At 39.9% G+C, this 19395-nt stretch overlaps 1 protein-coding gene across 1 annotated transcript; it reads left to right on the top strand.

Annotated features, from left to right (window-relative positions):
- The first annotated feature begins 3 nt into the window (after positions 1-3).
- Positions 4-19395, top strand: LOC139391213 (phospholipase A and acyltransferase 4-like). Its single transcript, XM_071138831.1, has 6 exons — positions 4-158; positions 16003-16102; positions 16357-16465; positions 17456-17592; positions 18403-18534; positions 18737-19395. The coding sequence occupies exons 2-6, from the start codon at positions 16088-16090 to the stop codon at positions 18866-18868; spliced, it is 525 nt and encodes a 174-aa protein (XP_070994932.1). The 5' UTR covers positions 4-158; positions 16003-16087; the 3' UTR covers positions 18869-19395.

Below are 19395 nucleotides of genomic sequence, written 5' to 3'. Positions count from 1 at the left end.
GACACTGTACTTGGAAATCACGTCAGCACGTACGCTGCCAGGAGATACGCCCTCGGATTGGTTTGCTTTTTTTCGAGTCAGCTGATCGTTGACGTCTAAAGTTATTTCTGTGTTCGATGTAAAGCAATCAACATCGTAGCAACGACACGGAACTTACTGTAAGTTATAAGAAGGGTCAAGTATTTAGTGATTATCTAGACTAAAGTACTTGTGAGAATTACAAATATCTAGCTAGCTAAATGGGATCGAAAGTCTTGACAGCATGCAAACATAGTCTATGTTGTGTGCCGTTTGTGGTCAGTTACAATAACGTAGCTAAAGTAGCAAGCTATTTTCTTGCATAATTAATGTTTTTTTACAGTAGCGGTGCGTGGGTAAAATCACTGAGGAAGCCAGAAAAAAAACCATATTACAACCTATGTGTTGTGATAATTGTGTTGTTTGCTCTATAACCTGTTAAGTAATATGTTGCCACAGTGTTATTTAGGCCTAAAGCCAGAGACAATAAGACAGTTGAAGAATAAATTCACCCAAACCTTTGTTTTATCACAAAACTGGATAGCAACCTCTGTTCGGTTTAGTCCACATAGCATATTGCATGTAATAGACAGTTACATGACCTCAAGCAAGTTAATGTTTCCGACATTTTCGGACCACTAAACAACTATTCATTTACCACAGACATTTACCACAAGTTGCAAATAAAACAGGAGTTGCCTCCACTATTCCAACACCATTTCAACATCATCAAATCACCTTTGCTTAGTCTAATACAGTGACAACTAAAAGATACCAAAAACAATTTAGTCCAATCAAGATATATATTATGTTTTTTATTTTTTATTTAACCATTATTTAACTTGGCAAGTCAGTTAAGAACAAATTCTTATTTACAATGACAGCCAACCAAAAGGCAAAAGGCCTCCTGGGGGGACGGGGGCTGGGATTCAAAATAAATAAAATAAAATATGGGACAAAACACACATCACGACATGAGACACCACAACACTACATAAAGAGAGACCTAAGCCAACAACAGCATGGCAGCAACACATAAAAACACAGCATGGTAGCAACACAACATGGCAGCAGCACAACATGGTAGCAGCACAACATGGTAGCTAGCAGCGGTCGTGACTAGAGGTCGACAGATTATAATTTTTCAACGCCGATACCGATTATTGGAGGACCAATAAAGCCGATACCGATTAATAGGCCGATTAAAAATATATATATATATATTTTTTTATAATGACAATTGCAACAATACTGAATGAACACTTATTTTAACTTAATATAATATATCAATAAAATCAATTTAGCCTCAAATAAATAATGAAACATGTTCAATTTGGTTTAAATAATGCAAAAACAAAGTGTTGGAGAAGAAAGTAAAAGTGCAATATTTGCCATGTAAGAAAGCTAACGTTTAAATTCCTTGCTCAGAACATCCTTTTAACATGAGTCTTCAATATTCCCAGGTAAGAAGTTTTAGGTTGTAGTTATTATAGGATTTATAGGACTATTTCTCTCTATACCATTTGTATTTCATTAACCTTTGACTATTGGATGTTCTTATAGGCACTTTAGTATTGCCAGTGTAACAGTATAGCTTCCGTCCCTCTCCTCGCTCCTCCCTGGGCTCGAACCAGGAAAACAACGACAACAGCCACCCTCGAACAGCGTTACCCATGCAGAGCAAGGGAAACAACCACTCCAAGGCTCAGAGCGAGCGAGTGATGTTTGAAACGCTATTAGCGTGCGCTAACTGGCCAGCCATTTCACTTCGGTTACACCAGCATCATCTCAGGAGTTGATATGCTTGAAGTCATAAACAGGGCAATGCTTGACGCACAAGGAAGACCTTCTGGCAAAACGCAGAAAGTGCTGTTTGAATTAATATTTACGCGCCTGCTTCTGCCTACCACCGCTCAGTCAGATACTTAGATACTTGTATGCTCAGTCAGATTATACGCAATGCATGACACGCTAGACAATATCATCAACCATGTGTAGTTAACTAGTGATTATGATTGATTGTTTTTTATAAGATAAGTATAATGCTAGCTAGCAACTTACCTTGGCTTACTGCATTTGCGTAACAGGCAGTCTCCTTGTGGAGTGCAACGAGAGAGAGGCAGGTTGTTATTGCGCTGGACTAGTTAACTGAACGAGGCAGATAACCCACCATTCCTAGGCCGTCATTGAAAATAAGAATGTGTTCTTAACTGACTTGCCTAGTTAAATAAAGATTAAATAAAGGTGTAAAAAAACAAACAGATTTCCGATTGTTATGAAAACTTGAAATCGGCCCTAATTAATCGTCCATTCCGATTAATTGGTCGACCTCTAGTTGTGACGTGACTCTCATTAATGTGATGACTGTTATTTATCGAATAATTACCTACTATGTCTAATTCTTACCAGATTAAATTAATCACGTAACAATTAACTCATTAGGACTTTGGGGCACCACGGGAGAAATTGTTTAACGAGTTACCATCTCCCGAATTACCTAAAGGATATATATATCAAAAACAGTCACTTATTAATCATTACCTCATATCAGTCTCATTCTGACTTATTGAATCTGCACAAACCTGAGTCTTACTGATAATTTTGTACCACATAAATTGATTTATTTATTTATTTACTAACACACTAAATAAAAACACAGGATACACACAGGCACCCACACACACAGTATAGGTTATTGATTAGAAACTTAATATGATGACAGGTACCTGGCGGACTAACACAATATGACAGTTGTTACAAAAGATGGAGAGTTAAAGAGAAAGAGAGACAACACTTGGATACTTTGGGGAACTATGCTCACAGTAACCCTAATACCTTGCCCCGAACTGCTGCCCCTTTGGGTAAGAAGTAATGCATGTATTTACGTGTTGAAGGTCTTTGTCGTGTATCTCTGTTGGACCCAGGCCTTCGTGAAAAGGGTTAGATTGGGCCTTCTCCTTTGGATGGGCCTTCTCCTTCGTTCTCAGGTGTAAGGCTCTGATCGTTCACAACAGGTCACAATGCCCTTCTTAGTTGTCTGTTTACTTGCACTTGTTCTTGAAGAGTGGTCTTCTGAGGACGGCTAATCAGCCGTGTCAATGATCCCAAGTGGTGATGAAAGCAGTGCAGTCGGTGATGATTTGAAAAGAGTAACCAGATGTTCATACTCAAATTCCCTTTCTTAGATATAGCTACTCAACTGTAACATTGACTGTTAGAGGCTACTTCGTCTTCTTCCACGTCAGGTTGATTTTCATTGGTCGTGACCTAGCTGCAGCTTACGGTCCGTTTAGTCTGGTATGTTAATTCTTAACTCAATCTTTTATACCTTCTGGGTAAAAGGGGCATTTTCATCACGATGACATGCTCGCTGGGCTCCCTGGGGCGTGGCTAGTTAAGAGGCAAAGTATTATAATTACTATGATCTTGTTAGAGAACTAAAATCACAATCCTATCATCACAAAAACATTCTCTTCATCGTTGATATTTTCTACACCACGTAAAGGATGTAAACCTGATATACACAGTGTAAAAGCTCCTGAAGTTACAATTTTTTTCGTTATAACGTGTTTATACCATTTTTAATGACATGGTAAAATAGACAATAATTTTCCAAATTCCATCTTTCATCATTCCCAACATTCAGATGTTGAAATATATTGTCCCAGTGTTCCTTGTTGGATGTTGTGGGTGGCAACATCTTCTGTAACAAAGAGACATTCCATTCACCCATACTAGAGACCAAAAGGAGTCGTCTGCTGCCCACAATTTTTGATCGACATGAGGTGTCATAAAACCCCCCACATCAATCCCTTCCCCCCTCTGCGGGTGAGAGGGCTCTGTAGACGCTGATCCACTGTAACCTGATCTTTGGATCCTCAAAGGAGAGTCATGACACAGCACAAACTATGGTACAAACATTATTGGGCACAGACAGCACCACAAATGGCAAGAAAGTAGAGACAACAATACATCACGTGAAGCAGCCACAACTGTCAGTAAGAGTGTCCATGATTGAGTCTTTGAATGAACAGATGTAGATAAAACGGTCCAGTTTGAGTGTTTTTTTGCAGCTCGTTCCAGTCCTTAGCTGCAGAGAACTGAAAAGAGGAGTGACCCAGGGATCTGTGTGCTTTGGGAACCTTTATCAGAATGTGACTGGCAGAACGGGTGTTGTATGTTGGAGGATGAGGACTGCAGTAGGTATCTCAGATAGGGGGGACTGAGGCCTAAGAGGGTTTTATAAATAAGCATCAACCAGTGGGCCTTGAGACGGGTATACAGAGGTGGCCAGTTTACAGAGTAGTATAGAGTGCAGTGATGTGTCCTATAAGGAGCATTTGTGGCAAATCTGATGGTCGAATGGTAAAGAACATCTAGCCGCTCGAGATCACTCTTACCTGCCGATCTATAAAATCACGTCTTTGTAGTCTAACATGGGTAGGATGGTCATCTGAATCAGGGTTAGTTTGGCAGCTGGGGTGAAAGAGGAGCGATTACCAAAGAGGAAACCAAGTCTAGATTTAACCTTAGCCTGCAGCTTTGATATGTGCTGAGAGAAGGACAGTGTATGACACTTGTATGAGGTGACTACCTCAAGCTCTAAACCCTCAGAGGTAGTAATCACACCGGTGGGGAGAGGGGCATTCTTGCTACCAAACCACATTACCTTTGTTTTAGAGTTGTTCAGAACAAGGTTAAGGACAGAGAAAGCTTGTTGGATACTAAGAAAGCTTTGTTGTAGAGCGTTTAATACAAAATCCGGGGAGGGGCCAGCTGAGTATAAGACTGTGTCATCTGCATATAAATGGATGAGAGTGCTTCCTACTGCTTGTGCTATGTTGTTGATGTAAATTGAGAAGAGCGTGGGACCTAGGATCGAGCCTTGGGGCTCCTCCCTTGGTGACAGACAGTGGCTGAGACAGCAGATGTTTTGACTTTATACACTGCACTCTTTGAGAGGTAGTTAAACCAGGCCAAAGACCCCTCAGAGACACCAATAATCCTTAGCCGGCCCACAAGAATGGAATGGTCTAGCGTATCAAATGCTTTGGCCAAGTCAATAAAAATAGCAGCACAACATTGCTTAGAATCAAGGGCAATGGTGACATCATTGAGGACCTTTAAGGTTGCAGTGACACATCCATAACCTAAGCGGAATCCAGATTGTGTACCCGAGAGAATACTATAGACGTCAAGAAAGCCAGTCAGTTCATTTTTGACAAGTTTTTCCAAAACTTTTGATAAACAGGGCAAAATAGAAATAGGCCTATAACAGTTAGGATCAGCTTGGTCTCACCCCTTAAATAAAGGATGCCCAGTGGCTGCCTTCCAAGCAATGGGAACCTCTCTAGAGAGGAGAGACAGGCTTGGCCATGATAGGGGCAGCAACCTTAAAGAAGAAAGCGTCTAAACCATCTGGCCCAGATGTTTTTGTTGGGGTCAAGTTTAAGGAGCTCCTTTAGCACCTCGGACTCAGTGACCGCCTGCAGGGAGAAACGTTGAAACGTGGCAGGGGAAAAAGATGAAGCAGCATCAGGGATTAGAAGGGGTGGGATATGATGAAATGTTGAATAGTTCTAGGAGTCATGGCAGAGTCAAATAGGAATCCTGACTTAATGAAGTGGTGATTAAAGAGCTCAGCCATGTGCTCCTTGTCAGTAACAACCAGATCATCAACATCAGGGGTGTCAAAGTCAAATGGACGGAGGGCCAAATAAAAAAATCAGCTACAAGACGAGGGCCGGACTGTTCGAATGTTAATTGAAAAATTTTTAAATGACGCATATAGTCTAGTGAACCTAATTGAACCTACTGAAAACCTAACAAATATATTACAATATGATCAGATAAATAAAGCAATATTTTCTTATGGCTCTGTCAGTAATCTTTAATTTTCAACAGACACAAAAGACAAATTTCCTTTATATAAATATCCCCATAACATGAACATTAAATGAAAGAAACCGGTATTCAAGGCACCATCAGTAGACTATATTTTCTATTTTAGCAAAAGTGGGCTAAATTTACTTCAAAGAAAAAACAATAATAGCAATTTTCTATCATCCACTCAACTGAAATATTTTTAAAATATAATTGGATTGAAATACAAAAAAATAAAGTGCAAAAATCTATTAATCAAAAACAACACTTTGTTTAAGGAGAAGTAACATGCAGTGAAAACAAATATTAAATTTTAACTTTTAAACTTGAACTGAGTAAAAACTCTAAATATGTGATTGCACAGAAATGTTCACTTGTTTGAGGTTGAGGGTGATACTTGGTGGTGTCCCATCTTTTCCACAAGTTCATCAATGTTCGGGGTAAGGCTCTGAGCTGAAGAAATCCTCAGAATTGAGTGGAGGTGTTCAGCAGTAAGTCGACTTCTGTGTGATGTTTTGTTCAGGTTCATCAAAGAAAACAGTTGTTCACACAGGTATGTGCTGCCAAACATAGACAACGTTTGAGCAGCCTGGATGCGCAGCTGGGGCATTGTGCCGGGGAGGAAACGGGCGAACTCCGCAGCACCCACTGCCGCATATTTTGCCCTCAGTGCATCATTGCATTGGAGGTCAATCAACTCCATTTGGAGGTTTGGTGGTGAGCTTTCCACGTCAACAGCAAATGGGTTACCGAGCAGTTCCAACCTGCTTTTTTGTGCTTCAAAGTCAGCAAATCGGCGTCGAAAGTCAGCGGCAAGCATACCTATTTTATCAGCCAACTGTGTGCTCGGGAACGCACTGGTAGAGAGCTTCTCTTTCATGGTCTGGCAGCTGGGAAAGTGGCTCAAATTTTCTTTCCGCATCTGCGTCTCCCACAGAGTCAGTTTGGTTTTAAATGCCTTCACTGTACTGTACATATCAGAGATGACACGATCCCGACCCTGCAGCTGCAAGTTTATTGCATTCAGATGACTCGTAATGTCACACAGAAAAGCCATTTCACACAGAAACATTTCGTCTCGGAGTTGTGTTGTGTCTTTCCCTTTGCTGTCCAAGAACAGACAAATCTCCTCACGAAGCTCGAAACATCTTTGAAGCACCTTTCCCTGGCTTAGCCATCGCACCTCTGTGTGATAAGGCAAATCACCATGCTCCGTTTCTAACTCCGTCAGAAATGCCTTGAACTGGCGGTGATTCAAACCTTTGGCTCTGATAAAGTTAACTGTGCGCGTGATGATGCTCATTACATGCTCCATTTTCAAGGCTTTACCGCACAACGCTTCCTGGTGTATGATACAATGATAAGCTGTCAGCTCACCTGTCGCGTTTTCCTCTTGCATCTTTTCCCGTATCTTCGCCACCAGTCCGCTCCTGTGTCCACACATCGCAGGTGCTCCGTCGGTTGTCAAACCCACGAGTTTTTCCCAAGGCAGCTCCATCTCATTTACACATCTTGACACCTCTTCATACAAATCATGCCCCGTAGTTGTGCCATGCATAGGACGTAAAGCCAAAAACTCCTCTGTCACGCTTAGGTTGGAGTCCACTCCGCGGATGAAAATTGACAACTGGGCAATGTCAGAAATGTCGGTGCTCTCATCCACAGCCAAGGAATATGCAATAAAATCTTTTCCCTTTTTCACAAGCTGCTCTTTTAGATTGATGGACAACTGGTCTACTCTCTCGGCAATGGTGTTTCTGCTCAGACTCACATTTAAAAAGAGTTGCCTTTTTTCTGGGCAAACTTCGTCACAAACTTTAATCATGCAGTTTTTGATGAAATCCCCCTCCGTAAATGGCCGGGCTGATTTAGCGATCTCTTCTGCCAAAATAAAACTGGCCTTGACAGCAGCCTGGCCTTGTGATTTGGCTTTTTTGAACAGAGCCTGTCGAGATTTGAGGCCTCGTTTTAATTCCTCTGCCTTTTGTAGCCTTTGTTCCATGTCCATATTCTTGTTTTTGTCCGCGTGTTTCGTTTCATAATGTCGTCTCAGATTATACTCTTTCAGTACCGCCACACTTTCTCCACACAGAAGACACACAGGTTTTCCAGCTACCTTCGTGAACATATACTCTGACTCCCACCTTGTTTGAAACCCCCGGTTCTCAGTATCCACCTTCCGTTTTGCCATTTTTGATGGGTATCTGAAAGTTAATTTTACTGTGATGCTGACGACTGCTGTGCCAATAAATATTGAAATGAAGCAGCCTACTGCTCGGTGCGTCACCTTTGCATTGTGGGAAATGTAGTATTGGTGCGTGTAAAAGATCTGCGGGCTGCCGGCTTGCTGCGGGCCGGTTCTAATAATAAATCAAGATCATCCCAGGGGCCGTAAAAAACCTTCTTGCGGGCCGGATGTGGCCCGCGGGCCTTGACTCTGACATATGTGATCAACATTAAGGGACATGGGCAGCTGTGAGGAGGAGGGTTTATTCTCCAGGTCTTTAACCGTTTTCCAGAACTTCTTGCAGTTAGACCCACAGAGAGAGAACTGCTCCTTAAAGTAACTAACTTTGGCCTTCTTGATAGCCTGAGTGCACTTATTTCTAATTTGCCTGAACGAAAGCCAGTCAGTCTGAGTATGCGTGTGCCAAGCGATTTGCCAAATGGAATTCTTGAGGTGGAGTAACTCTGACAGATCACGGTCGAACCAGGGACTGAACCTATTTTTAATGATAGTTTTCTTTACGGGTGCGTATTTGTTAACGATACCACTGAAAATTGGTCCAGGTGTCTTCGACAGAGGGGATCACGGTGGCCGATAACACCCAGCAACAAGTCAACAAAGAGTTATTTGAACATTTAATGCGTAAAACCAGGAAATCAAGTTGTTTGGGGACAGACTTGGTGGAGACAAACGAGCACTGAAGGTGGCCTTGGTAAAGATTGCCACTCCACCTTTGGAAGGTCTGTCTTGCCGAAAAAGGTTATAACCAGAAAGGTTAACATCAGTATTCAAAACACTCTTTCTTAACCACGTCTCAGTAATGACCAACACATCTGGATTGGAGCTGTGAACCCACACTTTCAATTGATCCATTTTATGTTAAAACCTTCTAGTGTTAACATGCAGAAAACCCAGGCTTTTACGAGAGCAGAAATCCGTGAAGCAGAAATCAGAGCAGAAACCAGAATTGGGGTTAGCAACAGTAAATTGGCCTGGGTATACATGCACAAGATCATATTGTAAAGCAATTTCATCAGGTAACATGAATACAAAGCTGGCGAGAGGTGGTTAGAACCCACGGTTGGGTAAACAAGAAAGTTCATAGTCAACAAAGCACGTGTGGCCGATGTGAAATGGCTAGCTAGTCAGCGGTGGTGCGCGTTAATAGTGTTTCAGTCGGTGACGTCACTCGCTCTGAGACCTAGAAGTAGTTGTTCCCCTTGCTCTGCAAGGGCCGCAGCTTTTGTGGCGCGATGGGTAACGATGCTTCGTGAGTGACTGTGGTTGATGTGTGCAGAGGGTCCCTGGTCGGAGCCCAGGTTGGGGCGAGGAGAGGGACAGAAGCTATACTGTTACACACGCAGGAGTCATGAGGCAAATAGCATAAAGCACCAGAGAAACAAGAACGACTTGGGGCTAGCCATAGTAAGTTCAGAGTCACTCGCCCCAACAGTGTGAGTGACGGCGAATGGTCCTTTAAGACGGCAGAATAAAGTTGTCCTGTGGCTATTGTATTTTGGAGATTCTGAGGAGGATATCTTCTGATGTGATCAAAGCAACAATATTGTTTCTTATTGATGTAACTTACAATTGAAGGCTGCATATCAGTTAAAAATAGAGATGAATCCAGGGGGTACTATATTTTAATTCAATTCAAGGGTTTTATTGGCATGGGAAACATGTGTTAACATTGCCAAAGCAAGTGAGGTAGATAATATACAAAAGTGAAATAAACAATACAAATGAACAGTAAACATTACACATACAGAAGTTTCAAAACAATAAAGACATTACAAATGTCAAATTACGTGTATATATATACATACAGTGTTGTAACAATGTACAAATGGTTAAAGTACAGAAGGGAAAATAAATAAGCATAAATAAGGGTTGTATCTATAATGGTGTTTGTTCTTCACTGGTTGCCCTTTTCTTGTGGCAACAGGTCACAAATCTTGCTGCTGTGATGGCACACTGTGGGATTTCACCCGGTAGATATGGGAGTTTATCAAAATTGGGTTTGTTTTGGAGTTCTTTGTGGATCTGTGTAATCTGAGGGAAATATTTGTCTCTAATATGGTCATACATTGGGCAGGAGGCTAGGAAGTGCATTTCAGTTTCCACCTAATTTTGTGGACAGTTACCTCTGCACCAATGGGACGGGAAACTCTCCTGCCATTGTTAGGCTCAAGAATTTTCACACCTCTCACTTCACACTTCTGTGTGAATTTCAGTCAGTTTCTTTCATAGCAGCTTCGTAGCCTTATTTATTAAGCTTTATATAATAAAATTACCAAGAGATTGTGTTTTAATTTTTGGCTTCAGAAGTAAGTTCAGACTGAACATTACTCACCTAGTTTTCTGCTAGATGGTGTTTCCATATTCCGCTGTGTTTCTTATGCAGGTTTTGGTTTGTTAGAAGTTTTTTTTCTTCTTGATAATTCTTGCTAGTAATAGTCCATTCAGGTAATTTTGTTCAAAATTAAGGTTTTAGGTATGGAATTGTGATTTGGAATGAAGGTTTTGATGTCCTAGTGAAAAAATGCAAGTTTATTTACATTTATCCAACTCTAAATTCTATCTTTTTGCAGAAGAACTCAGGTTGCCATGCTCTCTGTGTCTGTTCGCTCTCTCTCTATATATATTTAAGATGCGGCTGTCCATGGTTCGGATTTCTGTTTGTGCAAGTAGAAAAATATGTTTACACCCTACTTGTCGAGAAACTCCAATGCCATCCTCCTCTCTTTCATGTTGACAAAACAGTCTATCACTCTGTCATACAGGACAGGCTTTTATTTCTTGTTGTCCTAGGCTACCTTGCTAAAATGGTTGTTTGCTAGCCTAACTTCCATTCATGGGCAACGTCAGCTAGTTAACATTAGCCTTCTACAGCTATCTACATATTGAACTTCCATCCTCTCAGGCCAGGGGCACAACAATGTATGAATTAATGGTTGGATCAGAATCACCGTTACAATCATTGGCCAGTAAGGAGAATTTAGTTAAACCACATGTTCAAATCTCTATCTCCATCCATGGCTAATTTAGGAAAGGGACAATTTTAGCTAGCTAGCTAGCCACCAGACGACAACAACACAACAAGATGCAACAATTCAAGTTGTTTCTGTCAATGACGTATGCTCAATGTGATTTGATAGGAGTGACACCAATATCAAAGCTGGCTTCCCTTGACACTTTCTTTTGGTGCGCCAAGACCATTCACAGTTGAGCTCGCTCAGTTTAGCTCAACGCTGATTGGCTAATTTTTTATGCTTTTTTAAAATCAAGGTAAGCCCAATGCACGCATGCTTCCCTTGCATTCCATTCAATGCTATGGGCGGCAACAATGTCATACTCGTTTGGACCAGACAGCATCAGATAGATGACCTACACATAAAGAGACAGAGGGGCACTGTTTTGGTCGCTCACATGCTTTCTCCGGTGAGATACATATGGAGCCAGATAGCTACCAAAAGGTTGAACGTATGAATCGTTAGGATCGTAAGAAAATCCATACGTAAATTGTTAGGATCGTAAGAAAAGCCATGCGTGAAACGTAAATGTGAAATTTCATCTGTGAACATGTAAACACCATGTTATGATTACGGAGAAAACGTTTAGTCTTGAACAAATCTTGTGTTGCAATTCTGATGTACAATAATACCTTTCCAAGTTTTGGCAATTTCATCTCACCAACAATAAAAACTTGTGAGGAGTACTATGAGAACAAGCATAACACAGTATACAAAAAACAGAAGTCTGGGAAACCGGAAAGAGGTATCCTGCATGTTTTCAAGTTAAAATTCTCCATTCTATATTACTAATATTTCAATGTTTCATTTAGGCCTATCTACAAACCTGTAGGCATTGCAATTTAGGCTTTAATTTTGGGTACTGGTGTCTTGCAGTACTCTATTTGTGTTTTATTACTGCTTTTATTATAGGCCTCCCCTTAAAAAGAGGACCCAGCTTACAGGCCTCTAAATACATTTGAAACTAAATAGTTGAAGAAGCACATGCAGTGGCTAATAGGATAGGGAAAACCAATCTGGCAATAAGAATAGGCTATTCATAGTCTTGACCATTTGGGATCCCTTGGCTATTTAGCTCAGGACAGGTTATAGCTAAGACTTAATCAATATTTCTTTAACCTAATTTATTGATATGGATATAGCCTCTGCGTGATGGGGTTGTGCAATGCAAATGGCTACAAGCCTACATACAGAGTGGAATTCGCAAATACAACAGTCAAAATGCCTAGTATAAGGCCTACAAGTCCGTGCTCCCAAATACTGGAAAAAGTGTACATGATCACCACAGTAGCCCCCACGCGGCTATAAAAAATAAATGATGCAATTATATGACTGTTAAATAACACACAACAGTATGGCATATTTAGATAGTGGAATAGGCCTAGCCTAAATCATATTTACTTTCTATTTTGCAGCTCAGGCGTTTATTTTAGACAAGGGTCTTCTGTGTCTTTATAATACAATTCTCACACAAGTAATTTGCTGAAGGCCCAAGCCTGTATTACGTCATCTACTGTTATAACGCCCTTATCGAATGCTCTAGACTTTTATTCTGGAAATGAAACCGGAAGCTGCAAATCAACTATAAAGTCTTGGCTAGAGTTGCTTGATTGACTGGCTATCTTTGACTAGCTACATCCGGTTCATGTCCTTTGCAGATGTCACACGTTTGTGCGTATAAAAAAGATGTGTAACCCGAGTAAAGGGAGACGTAAAGTAAGAATTAAACGTGTAAATGTTCATCCATAGTCGTATCGTAGGGTTTGTACTTTTACACATCTAATGAGACGTGTAAATGTTCATCCATAGTCGTATCGTAGGGTTTGTACGTTTACACATCTAATGAGACGTGTAAATGTTCATCCATAGTCGTATCGTAGGGTTTGTACGTTTACAGATCTAATGAGACGTGTAAATGTTCATCCATAGTCGTATCGTAGGGTTTGTACGTTTACAGATCTAATGAGACGTGTAAATGTTCATCCATAGTCGTATCGTAGGGTTTGTACGTTTACACATCTAATGAGATGTGTAAATGTTCATCCATAGTCGTATCGTAGGGTTTGTACGTTTACACATCTAATGAGACGTGTAAATGTTCATCCATAGTCATATCGTAGGGTTTGTACGTTTACACATCTAATGAGACGTGTAAATGTTCATCCATAGTCGTATCGTAGGGTTTGTACGTTTACAGATCTAATGAGACGTGTAAATGTTCATCCATAGTCGTATCGTAGGGTTTGTACGTTTACAGATATAATGAGACGTGTAAATGTTCATCCATAGTCGTATCGTAGGGTTTGTACGTTTACACATCTAATGAGACGTGTAAATGTTCATCCATAGTCGTATCGTAGGGTTTGTACGTTTACACATCTAATGAGACGTGTAAATGTTCATCCATAGTCGTATCGTAGGGTTTGTACGTTTACACATCTAATGAGACGTGTAAATGTTCATCCATAGTCGTATCGTAGGGTTTGTACGTTTACACATCTAATGAGACGTGTAAATGTTCATCCATAGTCGTATCGTAGGGTTTGTACGTTTACACATCTAATGAGACGTGTAAATGTTCATCCATAGTCGTATCGTAGGGTTTGTACGTTTACACATCTAATGAGACGTGTAAATGTTCATCCATAGTCGTATCGTAGGGTTTGTACGTTTACACATCTAATGAGACGTGTAAATGTTCATCCATAGTCGTATCGTAGGGTTTGTACTTTTACACATCTAATGAGACGTGTAAATGTTCATCCATAGTCGTATCGTAGGGTTTGTACTTTTACACATCTAATGAGACGTGTAAATGTTCATCCATAGTCGTATCGTAGGGTTTGTACGTTTACACATCTAATGAGACGTGTAAATGTTCATCCATAGTCGTATCGTAGGGTTTGTACGTTTACACATCTAATGAGACGTGTAAATGTTCATCCATAGTCGTATCGTAGGGTTTGTACGTTTACACATCTAATGAGACGTGTAAATGTTCATCCATAGTCGTATCGTAGGGTTTGTACGTTTACAGATCTAATGAGACGTGTAAATGTTCATCCATAGTCGTATCGTAGGGTTTGTACGTTTACAGATCTAATGAGACGTGTAAATGTTCATCCATAGTCGTATCGTAGGGTTTGTACGTTTACAGATCTAATGAGACGTGTAAATGTTCATCCATAGTCGTATCGTAGGGTTTGTACTTTTACACATCTAATGAGACGTGTAAATGTTCATCCATAGTCGTATCGTAGGGTTTGTACGTTTACAGATCTAATGAGACGTGTAAATGTTCATCCATAGTCGTATCGTAGGGTTTGTACGTTTACACATCTAATGAGACGTGTAAATGTTCATCCATAGTCGTATCGTAGGGTTTGTACGTTAACACATCTAATGAGACGTGTAAATGTTCATCCATAGTCGTATCGTAGGGTTTGTACGTTTACAGATCTAATGAGACGTGTAAATGTTCATCCATAGTCGTATCGTAGGGTTTGTACGTTTACACATCTAATGAGACGTGTAAATGTTCATCCATAGTCGTATCGTAGGGTTTGTACGTTTACACATCTAATGAGACGTGTAAATGTTCATCCATAGTCGTATCGTAGGGTTTGTACGTTTACAGATCTAATGAGACGTGTAAATGTTCATCCATAGTCGTATCGTAGGGTTTGTACGTTTACAGATCTAATGAGACGTGTAAATGTTCATCCATAGTCGTATCGTAGGGTTTGTACGTTTACAGATCTAATGAGACGTGTAAATGTTCATCCATAGTCGTATCGTAGGGTTTGTACTTTTACAGATCTAATGAGACGTGTAAATGTTCATCCATAGTCGTATCGTAGGGTTTGTACGTTTACAGATCTAATGAGACGTGTAAATGTTCATCCATAGTCGTATCGTAGGGTTTGTACGTTTACACATCTAATGAGACGTGTAAATGTTCATCCATAGTCGTATCGTAGGGTTTGTACGTTAACACATCTAATGAGACGTGTAAATGTTCATCCATAGTCGTATCGTAGGGTTTGTACGTTTACAGATCTAATGAGACGTGTAAATGTTCATCCATAGTCGTATCGTAGGGTTTGTACGTTTACACATCTAATGAGACGTGTAAATGTTCATCCATAGTCGTATCGTAGGGTTTGTACGTTTACACATCTAATGAGACGTGTAAATGTTCATCCATAGTCGTATCGTAGGGTTTGTACGTTTACAGATCTAATGAGACGTGTAAATGTTCATCCATAGTCGTATCGTAGGGTTTGTACGTTTACAGATCTAATGAGATGTGTAAATGTTCATCCATAGTCGTATCGTAGGGTTTGTACGTTTACACATCTAATGAGACGTGTAAATGTTCATCCATAGTCGTATCGTAGGGTTTGTACGTTTACAGATCTAATTTAACGGTTACGTTTTCTGTTTCACACATGGCTTTTCTTAGGATCCTAACCATTTACATATCGATTTCCTTACGATCCTAACGATACGTACGTTTTAGCTTTTGGCAGCTATCTGGCTCCATAGATACATTCAGCCTCTTGGGAATGAATTGAAGAAAAATTCTGAAACAGAGAGACAAAAGTAATTGAAAATGATATATATATATATATATATATATATTTTTTTTTTTTGGTGTAGCCTGGCTCTCCTTGGCATCCATGAATACACTCCACAGATTTTTTATAGACACCAGAACATAGTGAAATTAGATCAGTATCTAGTTTATTAGCCAATAGAATGCCTAATATTTTGTTAGCTAATGTCTTAGGAAAACAGGCCCCCTAAATATAACCCATAGATTTTGTTCTGACTTTACAGGGTCGAGATAAAAGCTCAGGAAAAACGTAAAGTTATTTACAAGCAAAAGGGAAATCAAAACTGTGGAAAGGAAATAACGGTAACCATGGCTCCAACATTGGTAAGTCAAGTCCAATCCAAATGTTGATTGTGTCCACTGTCTCTGTGTAATCTGTTTTTATGCAAATGTTTACATTTTGTTTGTACAAAGTAGTGTTTGCACGACGAGATCTGAGCACTTTCCCTTTCAGAACGGCATACTTGGCAGTTGGTTGGCGGTTGCATACTTCAACAAGAGGGTGTCTAGCAACAACACCCCTGTATGTGGCAATACACAGATTTGCTAAATCCTACTTATTATTTCTCCCTTGGCAGTACGATGAGAAGCCAAAGCCAGGGGACCTGATAGAGATATTCAGATGCAACTTCCAACACTGGACTTTGTACGTTGGTGACGGTTTTGTCGTTCACCTGGCCCCACCCTGTGAGTTATACTATTGAGTACGATCAAATATTTATTTTAGAAGATATAGTGCACTCAACAATTTATATACAGTAGCCTACATACAGTGGCTTGCGAAAGTATTCACCCCCCTTGGCATTTTTCCTATTTTGTTGCCTTACAACCTGGAATTAAAATAGATTTTTGGGGGGTTTGTATCATTTGATTTAAACAACATGCCTACCACTTTGAAGATGCAAAATAATAATAAGGTATTTCAGTTTTTATTTTTATACATTTGCTAGCATTTCTAAAAACCTGTTTTTGCTTTGCTATTATGGGGTATTGTGCGTAGATTGATATTTTAGAATAAGTCTGTAACGTAACAAAATGTGGAAAAAGTCCAGGTCTGAATTCTTTCTGAATGCACTGTTTTTTGATTAGAAGTATTCGTCCCCGAGTCAATGTTAGAAACACATTTGGCAGCGATTACAGTGGTGAGTCTTTCTGGGTAAGTCTCTAAGAGATATTGTACACTTGGATTGTACAATATTTGCTCATTATTCTTTCAAAAAATCCTCAAGCTCTGTCAAGTTGGTTGTTGATTATTGCTAGACAGCTATTTTCAAGTTTTTCCATAGATTTTCATGACGATTTAAGTCAAAACTGCTACTAGGCCACTCAGGAACATTCATTGTCGCCTTGGTAAGCAACTCCAGTGTATATTTGGCCCTGTGTTTTAGAATATTGTTCTGCTGAAAGGTGAAGAAAAAACTTTGGCATTATGGGATATTGTTTGTAGGCCAGTGACACAAAATCTCAATTTTTTCCATTTTAAATTCAGGCTGTAATGCAACAAAAATGTGGAAAATGTCTAAGGGTGTGAATACTTTCTGATAAAAGCTAATGTGACAAAACTCAACTTTAAACTCATCTTTGGCACTGATGATATGTTTTATGACATGTTTTGTCTGTGCACCCCCTCCCTTGGAATTTTTCCCTCTCCTTCTCCCATGTCTCTTTGCTCCCCAGCCGAGGTCCCTGGAGCCAGTTCCAACAGCCTGATGTCTGTGCTCAGTGACAAGGCTAAGGTGAAGAAGGAAAAGATCTGGGACGTGGTGGGGCATGATCAGTGGTGCATCAACAACCAGCTTGATCAGGATTACCAGGTAAGTACAGTATTGTTGCGACCCAAAATAGCACCCCATGGGGCCCTGGCCAAACATAGTGCACTGTGTTAAAGTACTACTTAAGTATTTTTGGGGGGTATCTGTACTTTACTTTACTATTTATATTTTTGCCAACTTTTACTTTTACTTCACTACTTTCCTAAAAAAAATATGTGCTTTTTACTCCATACATTTTCCCTGAAACCCAAAAGTACTTATCAAGAGAACATCCCTGGTCATCCCTACTGCCTCTGATCTGGCGTACTCACTAAACACAAATGCTTCATTTGTAAATGATGTCTGAGTGTTGGAGTGTGCCCTTGGCTGTCTGTGAATAAATAAATAAAAATAAAATGATTGTCTGTTTTGTTTAATATAAGGAATTTGAAATGGTTTACTTTTGCTTTTGATACTTAAGTACATTTTAGCAATTCCATTTACTTTTGATACTTAAGTACATTTAAAACCAAATACCTTTTAGACTTTTACTCAAGTAGTATTTTACTGGGTGACTTTCACTTTTTACTTAAGTCATTTTCTATTAAGGTATCTTTACTTTTACTCAAGTATGACACTTGGGTACTTTTTCTACCGCTGGGAATAAGGTGCCTGTGTGATCCTATGTGGCTCAGTTGATAGAGCATGGTGCTTGTAATGCCAGAATAGTGTTTTGATTCCCGCAGGGGCCAACCAAATGAAAATGTATGCATGCACTAGTGTAAGTTCGCTTAAGATAAAAACGTCTGCTAAATGGCATAAATTGCTTAGCATAAACTGATCTGCTAAATGTCATGCATTATATTATTATAGGTCAGACCCATCTGTGAGATACTGAAGGACGCCCAGGCCTATGTGGACCAGGAGCTGCCCTTCTGTGTCTTCAAGGGGAACTGTGAGCACTTTGTCACAGAGCTGAGATATGGGAAGGCTGAGTCTCGACAGGTAGGTACACTGGACTGGTGCTCATCAATAGGTGTACTGTGCTCAGCATAGAGTTATCTTGTGAGCCATAATGACATTCTCAAGCTATGAATGTGTGTCAAGAGAGTGTAGAGTAACTGGATTACTTGTTGTTATACATTCAAAGCATCTATGACTATTTCTGAATCAGTCATTCATTCAAATTAATGTATTTTTCTGCCAGGTTCAGCAGGCTGTGGAAACAGTGGGAATGGCCGCAATGGTGGGCTTTGGAGTCCTTGCTGTTGCAGGTATCGCGGCAGCCATCTTTGGAGGTGGAAGCAAAAAGAAGGATAAAGGGGGAGAATATAAGTGAGCACCTGTATGATAGCTTCCTGAGCAGCCAATCACCAATAGGCCTGATATAGATTAATTATTCAACTACAGTACTACTGCCCTCGTCACTTGAATAATTATGTTGTTTTCAGAAGGGAGGATTGAGTATTTCCGTACATCTTTTTAAAAAACTTTTACAATTACACAGACGTGATTTGAAAGCACAAAGGAAACGAGGAACAGTGTCTTGTTATAATTCCGAGGTTTAAAGCCTTGGAGGTGTCCTAGCCTTGCAGGCTTCTAGCTGATTTAACAAAAAAATTATCATTTACTTATAAGCTATGAAGTTTCCCTACTAAAGTTTCAACATATTTATCTAGACTGAGATCTTTTAATAATGGGATAAAATGGTATTCCACTGAAGTTCTGATATTTCTATCATGAATTCAATTGACTTTAGGACTCACAGAACTACTCCTGGTTAGGGTCGGAGTGGATACGTCCAGTGGGCTGTCTTGAGCCCCCACCTGTTTAGCTAATAAAAAAATAACATATATTTTTAAAAAA

The sequence above is a fragment of the Oncorhynchus clarkii genome, chromosome 31 (assembly GCF_045791955.1).
Source record: "Oncorhynchus clarkii lewisi isolate Uvic-CL-2024 chromosome 31, UVic_Ocla_1.0, whole genome shotgun sequence".
Lineage (NCBI taxonomy): Eukaryota > Metazoa > Chordata > Actinopteri > Salmoniformes > Salmonidae > Oncorhynchus > Oncorhynchus clarkii.
The sequence above is the reverse complement of the archived record's forward strand: the minus strand, read 5'-3'. Positions and strand labels throughout refer to the sequence as shown.